The following is a 15,863-nucleotide window of genomic DNA, read 5'->3' as shown; positions in this document are numbered from 1 at the left end:
CAGGGCCGAAAGTACTTAATTGCTAGTGAGCCACGGCTGTCAAGGCGACTGGGACGGTGGTCGTGGCGACGGCGTGGTTTCGAAGCGTCAGAGTTACGTGTGACACAATGCTGGGATGTGGGCAGAGAGGGCTAAGGGCTACATGTGGGCACGAAGGCAGGTAATCAGGCAAGCAAACAAGCAAGCAAGCGTGGCCGCTGGAGCAAGTCTGATCCCTGGGGGGCTGCTTTGGCTACTCTGGCTGCTGCCAATCTTGTTTTGTCCAGAGGATGGCGGGGCATGGTGGCCGGCCGGCAGAGAAGAGTCGCCACTGCAGGCACGCGGCCTTTGCCGATGACGGGCCAGACAGAGGGTGTAGGTGTGGGTATGGCCGGACAAGAATTTCCGCTATGCCCCAAGAACTCCGCCTGAGCTGGGCAGCCAGCAACCAGCAACCAGCAGCCATCAGCGACTGGCCTTGCAGCACGTCGCAACGGCAGGGAGACTCGCAGCGTGTGAAGAGGCGGGCGAGCGTGTTTTGCGGCGGCAGAGGCAGCCAAGGCGCAGCAGGTGAAGAGGGCGAGCGGCTACGGAGAAACTGCCTGTCGGAGCGCGATGGTGAAAGCGAAAGCGCGCAACCCCCCTTCCCCCCAGCTCGCAGCGGGAGGGCCGGCTGCTGGGAAGGGGAGAGAGAACGGCTGTCGCCCATGGCCAGTCGAAGCACGCGCCGATTCGTCGTTGAGGGGTTTTTGGGATGCGTCCGATGCGACCGGCTTATTAGGCCAAGGTCCAAGCGCGCACTAGCGCGGCAGTCTAAAACTTGGCCCCAAGAAAATTGGCAGGAGCAGGGTGTGACCAGCTCCGCTCCGAGCACTGCCCAGTCCCCTACATCAGACGCTCAGCGCCCCCTCCCCCCGCGAAATCCATCTTGCTTGTCTCGGCGCTCTTCTCTCTCTTCTTATTCCTGTCCTCCAAGGACGCGCCTTTGCCCCCCGCAATTTGGTACAGTCCAGTCTACCACAGCACAGCCGACCGCAGTCTTGCCTATCTAGACGCTTTGTGGTCTGATTTTCTTCCTCTTCCCTCGTCCTCTTCTTCTTCTCCTCTCCACTTCCAAGCACTCCACAACAACTCTACCACTCCCTGCCAAGAATGAGCGACGTACAGAACGCCGTACCAGCGGCGGCCACCACACCGCAACAGCAGCCTCAGGGCACCCCCATCCAGCAAAATGCCCCAACGCCCGCCTCAGTAGCTGGCGCTGGCTCCGGCGACCAGCTAGTCTGCCAGTGGCAGAACTGCGGCGACCGCCTGCCATCCGCCGAGCAGCTCTATGTAAGTAATGATCATCCTATGCTAAACCTCCCTTCGGAGCGCCTGCAGCATCACCCTCCCACAGTGTGCTGACCATTTCCCAGGACCACGTTTGTGAGCGTCACGTTGGCCGCAAGAGCACCAACAACCTCAACTTGACGTGCCAGTGGGGCAACTGCCGCACAACAACCGTTAAGCGTGACCACATTACCTCTCACATCCGTGTTCACGTGCCCTTGAAGCCGCACAAGTGCGACTTCTGCGGCAAGGCCTTCAAGCGCCCCCAGGATCTCAAGAAGCACGTCAAGACTCACGCCGACGACTCTGTCCTGCTCCGCTCACCAGAGCCAAACCGAGGCGGCGCCCACGGCGCTCAAGGCTACCCGGGCCAGAACGGTAAACGTAAGTCCTCCTCATCTGACTTGTCCCAAAACACATATTCTTGGACTTGTCTTCCCTCCATCCCCTTTCAATATCTAACAGACGGCTACAGTGGTCGCTGACTTGCAGGCGCTTGCCGCTACAGCGAGTGGATATCAATATCCCGATGGTGCACTTGGACCCAATGGAGGCTACGGTCAACAACATCCCGGTGGTGCACCAGCTGGCTTCTATGGAGGTCCACCCCAGAACTCTGCCTATGGACCAGTTTACTATGCAGTCAACCAATCTCAGCAGCTCAACAACGACTACGAGATCAGGAAGCGTGCTGCTTATGATGCTCTCAACGAGTTCTTCGGAGATGCTAAGCGTCGTGCAATCGATCCTACCACCTACTACGACGTTGGCCAGCGTCTCATGGGCCTGCAGGGTGTTCAACTCCCAGTTCTCGGCGGCGGCGGTTACCAGGGCGGCATGGGTGAGTACGGCCATGGAGGCACCATGGTTGCTCAGGGACAGCACCCACCCATGCACCACCCCTACTCTCTGCCACTACCCAACCTCAGGACCAAGAGCGATCTTCTGAACATTGACCAGTTCCTTGAGCAACTGCAGAGCACCGTCTATGAGAACCCCAACCACGCTGCCGCAGCTGGTATTGCTCACCCTGGCCACTACATCCACACTGGCGCCGGTTACCGCTCTAGCAACTCACCACCTGGCCTCTCTTCTAGCCACTCGCAATCCTCCCACACCACTGCTATCGGATCTACTAGCGTCGAGACTCCAGCCTTGACCCCCGCGTCCAGCGTTCTATCCTACGGCTCCCAGCACTCGCCTGGCGCCTCCCACTCCAGCGGAGTTTCTCCCACATCAAGGAACTCGATCGGTAGCATGTACCCCACTCTTCCGTCTGTCAGCGCCATGTCGGACATGTCCGCTGCAGCTCCGTCATCGGGACTTGCCCCAGCTTTCGACACGGACAACCGTCGACGATTCTCTGGTAACCTTCTGCAGAAGGCTGCCCCTGATCGATCAGAGAGCTCTATGGATACTTCAAGCGACGCTGGTTCTCCCAAGGATCGTCACGATTCTGAGCACGATAGCCTTCACCATAACGTTAACCAGCTGGCTCTCCACTCTCCCAAGGTTGACCCCGCTCTTCGCTCGCCAAGCGTGTCTTCGTCGACCACCGAGCAGGGCGACTCATCTCAACAATCTTGGGTTGAGAACATCCGTGTAATTGAGAGACTCCGTGCTTACCTCAAGGAAAGGCTCGAGGCGCACGACTTCTCCGACGACGAGGAAGATGTCAAGCACGACGAGGAGCGCCGCATGAGCGATGATGATGCTCACAACCTTTACCCAGTCTTGCGCGCTGTGCAAGAAGGACGGGAATAGGTCTGACGTAGCTCAGAAAGGTTCATGATGCTTTGCGGAGTTTGGGCTGGAAGATTGGCGTCAAGGTGTTCGTGAGGAACCACTACCGGTCGAGGGATAGGCTCAGGGTACTTTGTTAACACGGCCATGTCTTGCTTCTGTTCTTTGTATGGTCACTACTAGGGAAAATGCCTTTTACGACCGATTTGTTGAGTTATACATTAGTTAGTCATGGAGGGCGAATTTCATATGTTTCAATCTGTTAGCATTTGCTAAATAAGTCTACATCTTTGCTTGGTAGTTGATGCTTGCCAACCTTTGTGCTGTGCTATGTACCTGCTTGGTATGCTTCTTTATCGTTCGCCAAGCCTACGGCCCATGTGCATGTGTAATCGGCCTTAATCCCCCACACTGATACCCGATACCAACCGTCATCTTTCCCCACGTTCCTATCTGTCCAGAACGCCGGGTGCTTATAATTATAGTTTTACGCGACCCACTCGGAGCCGCGTGCCATGCATTGCGACATGTGAGCGCTGGTCTCTGTGCTTTCTTACCCGTTAACTAGCCATCACACGCACGCTTGCCTTATCCAGCAGAGCGACATACTGTCTTTGTTTACAAAAAAATCAGCTTCATACATCAAGACATCATGGCATACGGGCGAGGAGGTGCAGGTAATTATTATGCAGCGAAGGAAGAGAGCAAGAAGGCTGCCGAGGTGGGTGCATACACAAGCTCTGCAATCTATGCATTACACCCGAGTTGACATTATATCCAGGACATTGAGGCAAACCACGCTGGTTCGTCCGTCGCACCAGCTTCTCGCTCTCCATCCACAGCGCAGCCCTCTAATGCATCACAAAGTTATGCACACATGGGCCGAGGCGGGGCGGGCAACTGGTATCAGCCTACTGAGTTGCAGAAAGATGGTACCTTCACTCAACCTGGCGACTCTACTGCTATTCCTACATCTCCTACCCCGCAGGTTAGCACGCCATGGCATCCCGAGGGCCAAGAGCTGCCTATTGCGAGGAGCGGAAGAGGTGGAGCAGGCAACTTTGTATGGAAGAGCGAAGAAGAGGGTAAGAAAGAAAGAGAGGTCGAAGACGCAACCAAGGAGGGATTGCGCGAGCAGGCAGAAAGAAGTGTTGAAGCAGAACTGGCTAAGCCACCTGGTGCACTGCTTGGGAAGAAGACCGAGAAGGACTGGTAATTGGTCCAGGCACAAGGACTTGACGCAGAGTGCATCGCGTAGTGAGACAGCATCTACACGAATAGCTTGTCCACATCTCCTGTAATAAGAAAGTACTCAACTTCGAGACGCTCTTTGCGCTTGATTCCAATGATGATAGCTGCACGCGTCTGGCATCTGCAGCTAACAACCCGTGAATAAAAGCCATCACATCCGAAATTTGCACCACAAGATACTCATGTCACTCTCCCTCACCTTTCGAATGCGACTAAACTGGACCAAGAAAGCCACATCATGACGTCGTGTCCTATTAGGAAAAAACACGGTCCGTGCACTTTGTTTATCGACGCCCTAGCCGATTTACTCCCACATCCCGTATCCCGTCTCTCCCCACCCACAGACCATCTTCGTTCTCCACCCTCAACTCCCTTGTTCATTCAAGCTTCGCAATTGCCTGAAAACTCAGCGCAACATGGCGCGTCGCTCTGCTCGTCTCCTGAAGGTATACATCTCTGTCTTGCTGTTGCCCCAAGGCTGTTTGTTTACATCTGCTGACCTGTTCTCCTTCGATAGCGCGAGGCCACGCCTGATGGATCAACAAAGCCCAACGACAGCCGGCACAACGCGTCCCCTGCAGACCTAGGACTTCCAGATCTCCCTGAGCTCCCAGAACCAGGCACGAAGACCCCGTCGCAGTCAAAGCCCTCTGAGGACGTTCAGCCTACGTCCCAGCCGGCGCAAGTACCAGCTATGGCTACCCCTACGCCCCATAAGAATAGCTCAGCCAAGCTGTCCGTTGCAGCTACGGAGATTCGCACGCCCAAGGACCGTACCACTATCAAGCCTGCAGGTCAGGAAATGCACCCGGCGCATCATCATGCAAGCACGGCCAAGGTTTTGGATGAGGCGCGTTGGCTAGGGTTCCAGTCGCTGGGCGCGCACACTGCACCACCAAGAGCAGCTGGTCTGGCGACAGGTCAGGCTACTCCTTCTAAAACTCCTGTACCCACTACTACAGGCTTGATCTCAAACATCGAGTCTTCGCCGGATTTCCGCTTTCGGTTCAAGTCTCCTGTGCTCGAGGGCCCCAAACCAGACGAAGCCGGATTGAGTCCAAGCTCGCGCAACATCTTGAAGGGTGCTGGTATCACAGGTACCCCTGGTGCCGGTAGCCGTGCCTTGTTTGGTTAGTGATAATGTAAATTTGTGCATGCCTTTCATTCTAACCACTCGACAGGTACTAGCGAGTGGTCTTCCAAAGCCGATGTGTCACCCCAACGCAAAAAGGCAGAAGCCAAGGGCAAATTGGCCCGCTTCAGCGATGTGCATATGAAGCAGTTCAAGAATATGGACTCGATCGCCAACCACCCTTCTGCATTCCGTGCCGACCCATCTCGCTTCAAGCCTGTTATTGGCCAGCCGCTTAAGAAATCGCCTTCAAAGCCGGACGTTGCGAAGCCTGAGACAAACAGACTCAAGCGCACACAGTCCAAGATCGATATTGCAGAGTCGAGCGCGAACCCCAACAGTAGCCTGAAGCGCACGCAGTCCAAGTCGACCACGACAGCTTCCGGAAGCAATGTTCCACCAACACCGTTGAAGCGCACGCTGTCTAAGATGGATCTTGCCGGCCCCAGCGTGCCACATTCTGAGCCTGCGCGCCGCATGGCGCCCCCGAATCGCGACGGCCGTCCTACCTCACGAGATGGCGAAAGCAGTCGTAACCCAACATCAAAGCGGGTCAAACGCACCGAGTCTGACGATGCTGCGACTACCCGTCCTGAGTCTCATGAGAAGAATTCTGACGATTCTACGCCTGCGATTGCAACTCCAGCGCGCAAAATCATGTCTCAGACAGCGCTTCCCCGTCTGGCCGCTCGTCTGATGACGCCCACAAGGTCGTCGGCCGCCCGTTCACAAAGCGTCAAGACCCTGAAGACCACCTCGATGATTTCGACCTTTGGCAAATCATCTTCTACGGTCAAAATGGCAAAGTCAGCATCTACAGATCAAGCATCGTCTCCATCCAGTAATCTTAGCCAAATACGGGCTATGAGGGATGGTGCAAGAGAAGGTCTGCGCAAGGTATGTAGCCATGCTCAATATCATCAGAATCTTACTGATATTGTATAGGCAAGTCACAACCTTCAGCTTGTTCGCTCCATCCTTCGTACTCCCAACCGCAAGTACTCGAATGACCCCAACAAGATCGCAGCAGGCACACATTTGTCTCCCCCTGTGTCTTCGAACTTGGACAATGCCCTAACCGCAGTTCCAGCCACGGCTCCTGTGAAGAAGCACGTCAATTTCTCTAGTAGTACTCTAGAGCGAGCTTCGCACGAAGAATTGGGCAAGTCGCCATCGCCAATGAAGTTTGGTGCAGGCAGTGAGGTTCCCACCGGCGCCGTGATATATCCCAACTTGAGCTCTGTCGTCAATAATCTGGAGCTGTCTCAAGAAGCCGAAACCTTGAAAGGTTCACCATCACGACGTCTCGTATTCGGCGGCGAGGCCCCCAACCACCCACGCTCTTTTTCATTTGAGTCTGGCAAGGCTGTCAATTTTGGTACGTATGATTGGTCCGAGTTGATTGGATCTCTTTTGCTGATATTCTTCCAGGCCCTGCATCAGCCGGCACGATCCGCATGGTCCGCAACAGTGACACTTCGTCGAGTGCCGAAGGCAGCAAGCGCAAGCTAGAAACTTTGCAGGAGAACTCTGACAAGGAAAATGACGGCCCTGCCGAAGAGGATGCGCGCTCGTCCAAGAAAATCAAGCATACATCTGCACCTACTCCAAAGACTCCCGCCCGCACCAACAAGCTGCCACGTCAGACCCCAGGAAGCCGATCCAACACTATCAGCAAATCGAGGCTGGAATTTCTAGCCACACCCAAGCGGAGCAAGGTCTAACCATGAACTCTCTCGGACGCCACTTGTTTGCCCTTCCAACTTTGTTGCTTCTTGGCGTTCTACATAGGGATATAATCCACCAACACGACTTATGACACTTTCCTAATTTCATGAAATCGGCGTCTTTTTACATGTCACTGGAGCTGGGCGTAATAATCGGTGCTTTTGCGTAGGATATGAGCAGTCAAGATCTGTTCTTCGGTTTATAGCATCTCATGTGTCCGATGGGCTTTGCATACAGCGAAATTGGTCTCGATGTTCAAGCTCAGCTTGTGTAACATATACTGAATTGAAAATTGCTTGTTCACGTCAAATGTGTCCAATTGCTGTGAACCTGCTTTCTTTTGTTGACGTCGTTCCACATCACGTGTCAAATGGCTGCTAGCGGTCTCGTGCGCAGCCTAGTCGGACCTTTTCCTAGTGCGACGTCACTTCGCTAATACGTTTGGCCGATCGAAGCAGACGAGCGGTTCCGACCGCTCATAGAAGCCCCCACTGCACACACAAGGACTTTCCTAACTACTTACTACGTCATCTGAGTACGCGCGGACACATCACGCCTTGCTAACTAGCAGGGCGCCTCACTCGAACACCGTGGCGTCGCTGAACACCCTAGTCGACGAATTGAAGAAGTCCTTCAATTTCTTCAACAGCAGCTCTTTACTAGGCGACAACACAGCTTCTTCACACGATCCCGAGCATCAGTCTACAAACGCGCTATCAAAGGCTATCCGCTTCCTGCAGAATCGTGGTCTGAGCGATATCACCGAGATCGTCACGAACCCTCGCTTTGACGATCCGACCTACCTTGTCACAGTTACTATTGCACTGGCCTCCATTATTGTGGGCATGTCTTGGTTCTCACGCGCTGGCGGCAGCTGGGGAGGGCGCTTTTCGCCATTTGGCCGCCCTGGTAACTCGCCCAACGCTGGCGTCGTAAACGACTCCGATTTCTCGTACATCACAAACGAAGATTTGCGTCGAAATGGACAGGCATCAACACCTGAAATTGTAGACTGGGATGACAAGAACCCGGAGCGAGAAACAGATGTGCTCATCTTCAAGCACGGACGAACCCACTATCCTACACATTTCCCGGCGCGCAGCATACGTGATGGAGACCTCAAGATCGGTACGGTACGACAGGCCGCGGCGAAGAAGTTGGGCGTCGATGATTACCGGAAGATACGTATGTTCTACAAGGGCAGGAATTTGAAGCACGATGAGCGGACGGGGCGGGAAGAAGGGCTGCGTGGTGATGGTAGTGGTAGTGAGATTCTAGTCACAGTAGGCGAGGCACCTATCGGCGGTCATGCGGTTGCTTCAGAAGAGGCACCACCGCGTGCCTGGAGCGAGGGTGAAGAGGACGATGACGACGATGACGACTCCGGCGTAAATACATCTGGCAAAAAGAAGTCTCGCAAGCGCGGCGGCAGAAAGAGCAAGAAGAAGGGTGTCTCTTCCGGCAACGCATCCGGAACTTCGACACCTGGCTACACCACCGCTGGAGCTGGCGCGGAATACCTCCCCATCCCTTCCCACATCAACGCCGCACCCCGTCCTACCTCTGCGCCGCCACAAAGCACCTCCAAGCCTGCCCAACCTCAAACCCCCATGGGCAAACTCGACGCCGTCGCCAGCAAATTCCATACTGAGCTAGTGCCACTCTGCATACAGTTCATGTCTAACCCACCCGAAGACAAGGCAAAAAAGACGTTTGAGTATAAGAAGCTGAGCGAAACCATACTCACGCAAATCATTTTCAAGCTCGATGGCGTGGATACTGAGGGTGATCCCGATGCGAGGGTTAAGAGGAAAGCGATTGTGAAGGAGGTACAGGCTATGATGTCGAAGTTGGATGAGGTAGGAAAGGAGTAATGTAGTTATGTTGAATTTTTATTTTTTTGCGGAATGTGTCTTAGAGAGGGGTATTGCTAGATGAATGTAATATGTTCTTTCTTTTAATGAATGAAGGTTTAATAGTGCTTTTTTTCTTTGGTGTGTGAAAATTGGTAGGGTAGGTGGGGGTAGAAGAGTGGGTTGTAAGAGGGAGCTGTAAGAGGGAGTAAATGATAGTAGTGTGAGTTCGAAAGAGGATGGGATTCCGTGTTTGGTGGAAATTTTTTTTGACGAGAAGGCTTTTTTTTCTTTCTTTCCTATAAGCCAGGCTTGTCTACTTAACTTGCTTCTCTCGTCTCCAATCGGGAGCGCAAGCACCTTTTCTGTCTATTAATTCCTCTTTCCATTCCTATCATGTTATGCTTTTTCCAATCTTCAGCCGTGGCCCCTCTTAACACTTTTGTATACTACTTGATATGGATTTTTACTGGATGCTTGTGTAGCTTGAACTTAAGCAATTCCGAGTTCACACAGTGTGTCTGTGTGTATATTTAGATATAGCCAAGGGAGATAAGCTAAGGATATGAAGAAGAAATATGGGTTTTGAGACTGTATTGCGATACAATCGAAACTTGTTTTGGGGGGGCATCATGACAGCCGTGTTTCTACTTATAAAATCTCGCGGTCGCCTGGATAGGTGGGTTGGTAATGGAAGTTGCTGGACTAGCACGTGGTTAGGCGCATCAGCTGAAGAAAAGGGAGTCTTCTCACCTATAAACTGGGGTTTGGACAAAGTGGCAGTGGATTCGGGTTTGACATGACGAAATGTGGTCTGGTCCGTAACCTGCTTGCGATATCTTGAGATGAGAATGATAGCTGCGCTGGATTATGCGCTTGAATTGGTTGATCTTGTATACTAATATTTTTCTGATCTGTGTGTATGGGAGTTTAAAACTTGTAAAGCGTATTGTCTATAACGCTACTATAAAATGCAACGTATCATTACGGCGCTGTTCAGGTAAGACCTGCTTTTTTTTAAACTCTAGTATTCCAATCGTTTTTGAAATTTAATATTCTTAAGTTTACTATTATAGTATGTATTACGATTCGAACCTAAATAATAGATATTGCTGGGTAGGGTTATTATGTTCCTCATCTTCATCCTCTTGAATTTCAAATTCCTAGTCCATGAAAAAGGTCACAACGGTCTTGTTAGCACCAATTGTTGGGGTCTCATTATTTCAAATTCTGTCATCTCCATATCCATGCTTACTTCAAACGTCATCGCAGTACGACAGAAAATGCTTCTGGCTTCACGGAGGGGTACTTGGCGTTGTCTATATCATCACCAAGGGATACCTTTCCGGTCAGTATGAAGTATTGCGCATCACTATATGATAATCACTTTGTTAGCTTAAGCTTTGGATAGGCTTTGGTGTTGCAACTTACACAGCGACTTGCTCCATGTTGCCAGCGCCATCCAACAGCTTCTCAAAGTCGACCAAAGGTCCGTTGCGTTTGAGGAATGGCCTAGAACCAGTCACTGATTCGATTTCATTAGCGATTTCTATCATGCTTTTATGATCTCCTCTGACTAATTGCAATCTTAAGTATTATGCAGTCAACGCGTCAGTGGGGGAGTGCTACATTTGAAGAAGCCGGATGCATTCGGATCAAGAGCCACAGCAGCAACATATTCTGCTGCTGTCTGATATGAGGTGAAGTCCAATTTCTCATTACCAGTCCCCCAATACCGAAGCTCGTTCGCTTCCGGGCGCCAGGCGTCGAAAAGGTCAATAAAGGTCTCGATCAAAAGACCGACCATGATGTGCACGCCCTTAACCCCAAGCTTTGTGTCCAAGTATGCTACGATATCGTTTGTAAAAAAATTGATCACCATGTCGGTCGGATCGAGCTTGCGGTATTCTACAGTGTAGTCACTGGCGATGTAACGTGGTACACCTTCTTTTTCACAAAGGTCAATTAAAACTTTCTGTGCTTCGAACATGATTTCGTTGCTCGAGAAGTAGCAGCATATTATGTACCATGTCGCAACCGCGCACCAAAGTGCGCAACGTCTCGGTGTCGTATGGGTCGCTCTGCACCAACGAAATGCGAGAGTCGGATTTCAGATCATCTGGAATCTTGCTTATGTTGCTTGAAGAGCCGCGAATGCGGACATCAGGTTGTTGAAGAAGTGATTTCGCGACGAGAAGAGCAAGCGTGCTGCTGATGCTAGCGATTGCGATGGTAATTGGCATTTTCGGAATGTGCAGATCCAAGACAGGAACTAGACTGACTGAAATTAGATAAAACCTTTAACTAAGGTGCATGCTGTGCGTTAATATAAATCTTTAAGCTTACTATCCGCAACTAGCCCGGGTCTTCTAGTAGCCGGATGCCGTATCGGATCTGATCAAGACACCATTGACTAGCTGCAAACTCACTCCGCTTACCAACCCACTGCTTGCTTGGCTCTTCAGTCAGTCACTGCTTTGAAATCAAGTATTATAGAGGTATTTAATGCTTGGCACTGGATTGACCAAATTGGTTTACCCCAACTGCTCTATGGACTCGCATCTAAACTGTGGAAAGGGCAGTTCCCCACATATGAAGAAGTCACTGCCCATGTAACGGTGCCTCTCGAATATAGATTAGCGTGGGTACTACAGGGTAACAGGGGTATGTTTTTTCCCAACCAAGGGTCATGCAGCATTTCAAGAATAATTGGTTCATATGCCTTTATATATTACACTACGTGCTCTGTATCCTTTACTACACTATCTCAAGACTAGCTAAGGGTATTATCAAGTGTTTAAGCATAAGAATTGGCTAAGGAACACCCTTGGTTGTGAAAACTTACCCCTGCTACCCTCCACATCGGCCAGATCTCTCGCAGATCTAAATAATAAATCTTATATCACAACATGACCCATCCTGAGATAACCTGTGTTGATAGCCTGATCTCGTTTAAAATATTTCCACAACGACTGGTAACGGGAAAGAGATCATTCATAATAGAATGCTCGTTCCCTGTTCTCAGACAAAAAGATGATTAATACTATAACTTCCCCGACAGTGTCCCTAGGCGAGATAATGAGGCGAATCCATTAGAACAACGATGTAAAGCTCAAGTATAGATGAACACTAGTTAAAATATACTATTATGTCTTTATAAACTTTTGTTTCGGAAAAATTCCCTTTTGTATACTTGTCACGTGTAGATGCTTAGCATTCCGTCCCTACTACTATGGGTTCCTCAGAAAGTTAACCGCTTGGAGTTAGCCCTAACCGGATATCGAAATATCAAGATCTGGTACTCTATTCCTGCCCAACATGCCCGCAAATAAAAATAATATCACGCAATTAGTCTACCCGTACAATCTAAACCAATGCAGCAAGGTACCTAGTAGTACACTGCCGCCCAATCAAACGTGCGCGCATTAGAGTTACTTTGCACACTCTTAACCCACGCAACGGCCTTATTTACTAGCTTTTAGCCCGAGTACCAGATGCCTTCAAAGTCCTACTAGTGTCGGCGGTTTTTCCCCAGCAAAGAAAAATTCGTCACACTCGTGTGCCCCTCATTGAACCCCACTTTGCCAGCATTACACAGCGCGCTTTGATCCTCACAAAACGTGCCCTCTACGTTTCATTCTATCGCATTTAAGAAAAAGAAACGACGCTTTTGAATTTTTGTGTCTTTGTTTTCAAGTACTAGGGACTTACGCATTTTTCGCAACTGCAAACATGTCGCAGCAATCTGATATCACGCTTTATACCACGCAGACGCCGAATGGCATCAAGATCTCCATTACCTTGGAGGAGCTGGGGTGAGTGTTTTGTTTTCTGTTTTACAAATACCTTCTCAATAGTCTGCATATTTTTGTTATCTTGCGTCATCTGAATCGGTTCTGTCCATTTTCTCTGTTGTCATACAAGGCATCTCTCTCTTTTTGATCGTATACGCTCACGAACAGGACACTTGGAATCGTGTCACTTCATCTCGAGAACAATAACGAGATATTGAGAGCTTCACGATGAGTAGCAAGATGTAATCGCCACTTGCTCAGATTTCTTATACGATGCTGGTATATCGTTCTTCAGAGTATTCCGTCAATCTTCCACTTTTCCTTATACTCAGTCCAACCTCTAGATGTAGAAGATGGCAGTCATCACACGCATGTTCTATCAGCTCCATAGTCTGGAATATAGAGAGCAGCAATCCGTAATTGAGCAACAAACAGCACACGACAACACTCAAGAAAAAGATCAAGATAACTAACCATTTCGCCCAGCCTCCCCTACAAGGTCCACAAGATCGAAATATCCAAAAACACCCAAAAGGAAGACTGGGTAGGTCCCGTCTTAACTCCTCATCCAATCTCTCTCCTTACGAATACTATCCCAACAAACAACCAATGACAGTTCCTCGCCATCAACCCCAACGGCCGCATCCCCGCCCTAACCGACACCTTCACCGACGGCAAACCCATCAACCTCTTCGAATCCGGCAGCATCATGCAATACCTCGTCGAGCGCTACGACACCGAGTACAAGATTAGTTTCCCCAAGGGAACGCGCGAGTGGTTCGAAATGAACAATTGGTTGTTCTTCCAAAACGCCGGTGTAGGTCCTATGCAAGGCCAGGCTAGTAAGTTTTACACCCCAACAACAATCTTTCATTTTTTTTGGGTTGGGTTGGGTTGGGGGGGTATTCGATTCTTTTTGTTGTTCGTTTGATTATCAAGATCGTTGTAAGAGAGTAAGAGAGGGGGTTAGTATGCAAAGGGGCGCCATTGACTAGGCCTGAAGGCAAGGTAATAGTAAGGCTTGGCAAAAGGGGGGGGTTTCGTCGTTTTCTGTTCATGATCCCTGAGCAACATGATGCGCACGCCAGTTGCGCGTCAGGCGGGTTGGGCTGATTAATTGATTGATTGAGGGTAGGTGGGCTGCCTGCTCCCGCCGTCAGTCAATCAATCTGGCCTCGGAATGTGGGGGGACGAAGCGGGGCGGGGAAACTGCCAAACAGAGGCAAAGATCCTCGAGCCGCCTTGTGATCTACATTATCTACTAAAGAGTTTGGAGGGGAAGGCAAGAGGGACAGGAGAGCAAAAAGCGCAACGAGAAAAAAAGAGGAGATGGATTAAGGCTAACAAAATCCTTTCAAACAGATCATTTCTCGCGTTATGCCCCCGAGCATATCGAGGTAAGCAACGCAGGCAGCTTTTGCGTCATGCACATGCATGGAAATAGGAAAAGAGTGCTGACACGTTTGTGTGTTTCTCCATGGATTTAGTATGGTGTGAACAGGTACCAAACTGAGACACGCCGTCTCTACTCTGTCCTCGACAAGCATCTCGCATCGGACAACAGGCCATACCTGTGCGGCACAAAGTGCACCATTGCCGGTGAGTAGCGTTGTTGCTTACCCAGTCCATGTATTCAAACATGGTCACATCCTGCATTCTCCGTTCCCCCTCTGCCACCGCATAGCCGTTTTGTTGCTCCTGTCTCTTCATCATCAATCATTCGATGGTGGTTGAGAAAAGAAAATGAAACCGGTTTGTTGTAAAAACCTTATGTATGCGGCGGATAGGGCTCTCCCGCAACCCACCGAAATGCAATAAGCCGGCAATCCCCTTCCCCCCGAGATTACTACTACGTCCATTACTCATTCCCAAGGCACACATACTCTCCCGCCTGACTCCTCATCTCCTGTCATCTAACCAAACTTTAGACATTGCTCACTATGGATGGGGAGCGGCTGCCGGCTGGGCAGGCGTCAACCTGGACAAGTTCCCTGCAGTTCAGGCCTGGCTGGACCGAATGGAAGCACGTGAGGGGGTGGAGAAAGGCCGCCACGTCCCCGATCCTCACACCATGAGGGAGTTGCTTAAGGACAAGGCTAAGATGGCGGAGCAGGCTGCTAAGAGTCAGGCGTGGGTCCAGGCCGGCATGAAGGAAGACGCCGAGAAGCAAAAGTAGGGTAGGTTGCGCGTAGACTTAGTCCGCAGCTGATAACAGTTGCTCTAAGAGCAAGCATTCTTAATTGTATGTATACAAGATGTGGAGGTGCTGTTCTTAGTAGCGTCAAGTTTCTGGCTAGGTGCAGCCGACATGGTCATACCCCGGATCTGGGGATTTCTACTGCTTGCTAATAACCTTGGTATTGAGATGTGTGTGTGTGTGTGTTGTGTGACACTCATTCGCAAATACGAATACGAGCCCTGTAACTTCCCTACCGTATCAGCCGGCGCCCGAGAAGGAGATGAAGATCATGAAGATGACGACGAGAAAAAAAGGATAAGGAGGAAGAAAAAAACTTTCATGTGTCGTGGCATCGTGAGTCACGCAGACTTTCACTCGGTCAACCAAGTCCCAGGCTTCGGGAAGATTGTCTTGGCTGATCTGAGACCTGGGGAGCTACTATTCGTAGATGGGTATGCTTCTAGAGTCGGTAAAGTCCTGTTTGCGGAGTTCTAGATCGGCTTCAGAAACAAGGGTGTTCCGATGTGGGCAGGGCAGGGCAGGGCGATCCGATCTAGTCTATGGTGATCGTGAAACTCCTTGCACTCTCTTGGCAGAGTACATACGTACGAACAAATTTGATAGATGAACGTTTCATCCTGTCGCTACGCCATGAGAGTGGCTGGAGAGAGAAGCTGGCTAGTCTGGGTTGGGCGTAAGCCGCGAAATTGTGCTAGGGGCGTGACTTGTGTGAATGGAGAAAAGGAAGCGACACCGGTAGTGGTGAACCTCGGAATGTACTTGCCATATTGTAGCGTTGCGTAATTCATTGCATGTCAGGGGTAAGCTTAGTAGGTACCCTTAGTACTGGATGAGCTCGCCACGCTCAGATT

The 15,863-nt window shown here is 50.7% G+C and overlaps 6 protein-coding genes across 6 annotated transcripts; 5 read left to right on the top strand and 1 right to left on the bottom strand.

The window, feature by feature from the left end:
• Window positions 1-870: 870 nt before the first annotated feature.
• COCSADRAFT_184320 (uncharacterized protein) lies at window positions 871-3,382 on the top strand. The gene is made up of 3 exons (XM_007705663.1): window positions 871-1,314; window positions 1,398-1,695; window positions 1,787-3,382. Exons 1-3 carry the CDS (start codon window positions 1,132-1,134, stop codon window positions 3,073-3,075), a joined length of 1,770 nt encoding a protein of 589 aa, XP_007703853.1. The 5' UTR covers window positions 871-1,131; the 3' UTR covers window positions 3,076-3,382.
• A 121-nt stretch (window positions 3,383-3,503) lies between these two features.
• On the top strand, window positions 3,504-4,467 carry COCSADRAFT_40168 (uncharacterized protein). Its single transcript, XM_007705439.1, has 2 exons — window positions 3,504-3,775; window positions 3,836-4,467. Exons 1-2 carry the CDS (start codon window positions 3,707-3,709, stop codon window positions 4,268-4,270), a joined length of 504 nt encoding a protein of 167 aa, XP_007703629.1. The 5' UTR covers window positions 3,504-3,706; the 3' UTR covers window positions 4,271-4,467.
• A 154-nt stretch (window positions 4,468-4,621) lies between these two features.
• COCSADRAFT_243947 (uncharacterized protein) lies at window positions 4,622-6,799 on the top strand. The gene is made up of 4 exons (XM_007705662.1): window positions 4,622-4,751; window positions 4,823-5,435; window positions 5,487-6,334; window positions 6,528-6,799. Exons 1-4 carry the CDS (start codon window positions 4,722-4,724, stop codon window positions 6,540-6,542), a joined length of 1,506 nt encoding a protein of 501 aa, XP_007703852.1. The 5' UTR covers window positions 4,622-4,721; the 3' UTR covers window positions 6,543-6,799.
• Window positions 6,800-7,615: 816 nt separating this feature from the next.
• On the top strand, window positions 7,616-9,306 carry COCSADRAFT_40166 (uncharacterized protein). The gene has a single exon (XM_007705438.1). The coding sequence runs from the start codon at window positions 8,011-8,013 to the stop codon at window positions 9,037-9,039; it is 1,029 nt and encodes a 342-aa protein (XP_007703628.1). The 5' UTR covers window positions 7,616-8,010; the 3' UTR covers window positions 9,040-9,306.
• A 975-nt stretch (window positions 9,307-10,281) lies between these two features.
• On the bottom strand, window positions 10,282-11,261 carry COCSADRAFT_29748 (uncharacterized protein; the record flags this gene model as incomplete). The annotated part of the gene is made up of 4 exons (XM_007705374.1): window positions 10,282-10,390; window positions 10,450-10,594; window positions 10,648-10,993; window positions 11,064-11,261. The coding sequence occupies 4 exons, from the start codon at window positions 11,259-11,261 to the stop codon at window positions 10,282-10,284; spliced, it is 798 nt and encodes a 265-aa protein (XP_007703564.1).
• Window positions 11,262-12,518: 1,257 nt separating this feature from the next.
• COCSADRAFT_40163 (uncharacterized protein) lies at window positions 12,519-15,178 on the top strand. Its single transcript, XM_007705437.1, has 6 exons — window positions 12,519-12,833; window positions 13,299-13,356; window positions 13,429-13,654; window positions 14,175-14,209; window positions 14,300-14,411; window positions 14,741-15,178. Exons 1-6 carry the CDS (start codon window positions 12,751-12,753, stop codon window positions 14,986-14,988), a joined length of 762 nt encoding a protein of 253 aa, XP_007703627.1. The 5' UTR covers window positions 12,519-12,750; the 3' UTR covers window positions 14,989-15,178.
• Window positions 15,179-15,863: the final 685 nt, after the last annotated feature.

Source organism: Bipolaris sorokiniana (genome assembly GCF_000338995.1).
Source record: "Bipolaris sorokiniana ND90Pr unplaced genomic scaffold COCSAscaffold_14, whole genome shotgun sequence".
NCBI classification, from domain to species: domain Eukaryota; kingdom Fungi; phylum Ascomycota; class Dothideomycetes; order Pleosporales; family Pleosporaceae; genus Bipolaris; species Bipolaris sorokiniana.
Note: the sequence above shows the minus strand (reverse complement) of the source record. Positions and strands in the feature narration are given on the sequence as shown.

Bases quoted from the DNA above. Each gene is read 5' to 3' on its own strand.
- COCSADRAFT_184320 (XM_007705663.1), top strand. From the start codon at position 1,132: ATGAGCGACGTACAGAACGCCGTACCAGCGGCGGCCACCACACCGCAA. The intron at 1,315-1,397 runs GTAAGTAATGAT...ACCATTTCCCAG, and splicing joins CATCCGCCGAGCAGCTCTAT to GACCACGTTTGTGAGCGTCA. The intron at 1,696-1,786 runs GTAAGTCCTCCT...AGACGGCTACAG, and splicing joins CCCGGGCCAGAACGGTAAAC to TGGTCGCTGACTTGCAGGCG.
- COCSADRAFT_243947 (XM_007705662.1), top strand. From the start codon at position 4,722: ATGGCGCGTCGCTCTGCTCGTCTCCTGAAG. The intron at 4,752-4,822 runs GTATACATCTCT...CTCCTTCGATAG, and splicing joins GCTCTGCTCGTCTCCTGAAG to CGCGAGGCCACGCCTGATGG. The intron at 5,436-5,486 runs GTTAGTGATAAT...ACCACTCGACAG, and splicing joins CGGTAGCCGTGCCTTGTTTG to GTACTAGCGAGTGGTCTTCC.
- COCSADRAFT_40168 (XM_007705439.1), top strand. From the start codon at position 3,707: ATGGCATACGGGCGAGGAGGTGCAGGTAATTATTATGCAGCGAAGGAA. The intron at 3,776-3,835 runs GTGGGTGCATAC...CATTATATCCAG, and splicing joins AGAGCAAGAAGGCTGCCGAG to GACATTGAGGCAAACCACGC.
- COCSADRAFT_40166 (XM_007705438.1), top strand. From the start codon at position 8,011: ATGTCTTGGTTCTCACGCGCTGGCGGCAGCTGGGGAGGGCGCTTTTCG.
- COCSADRAFT_40163 (XM_007705437.1), top strand. From the start codon at position 12,751: ATGTCGCAGCAATCTGATATCACGCTTTATACCACGCAGACGCCGAAT. The intron at 12,834-13,298 runs GTGAGTGTTTTG...CATTTCGCCCAG, and splicing joins ATTACCTTGGAGGAGCTGGG to CCTCCCCTACAAGGTCCACA. The intron at 14,210-14,299 runs GTAAGCAACGCA...CCATGGATTTAG, and splicing joins ATGCCCCCGAGCATATCGAG to TATGGTGTGAACAGGTACCA.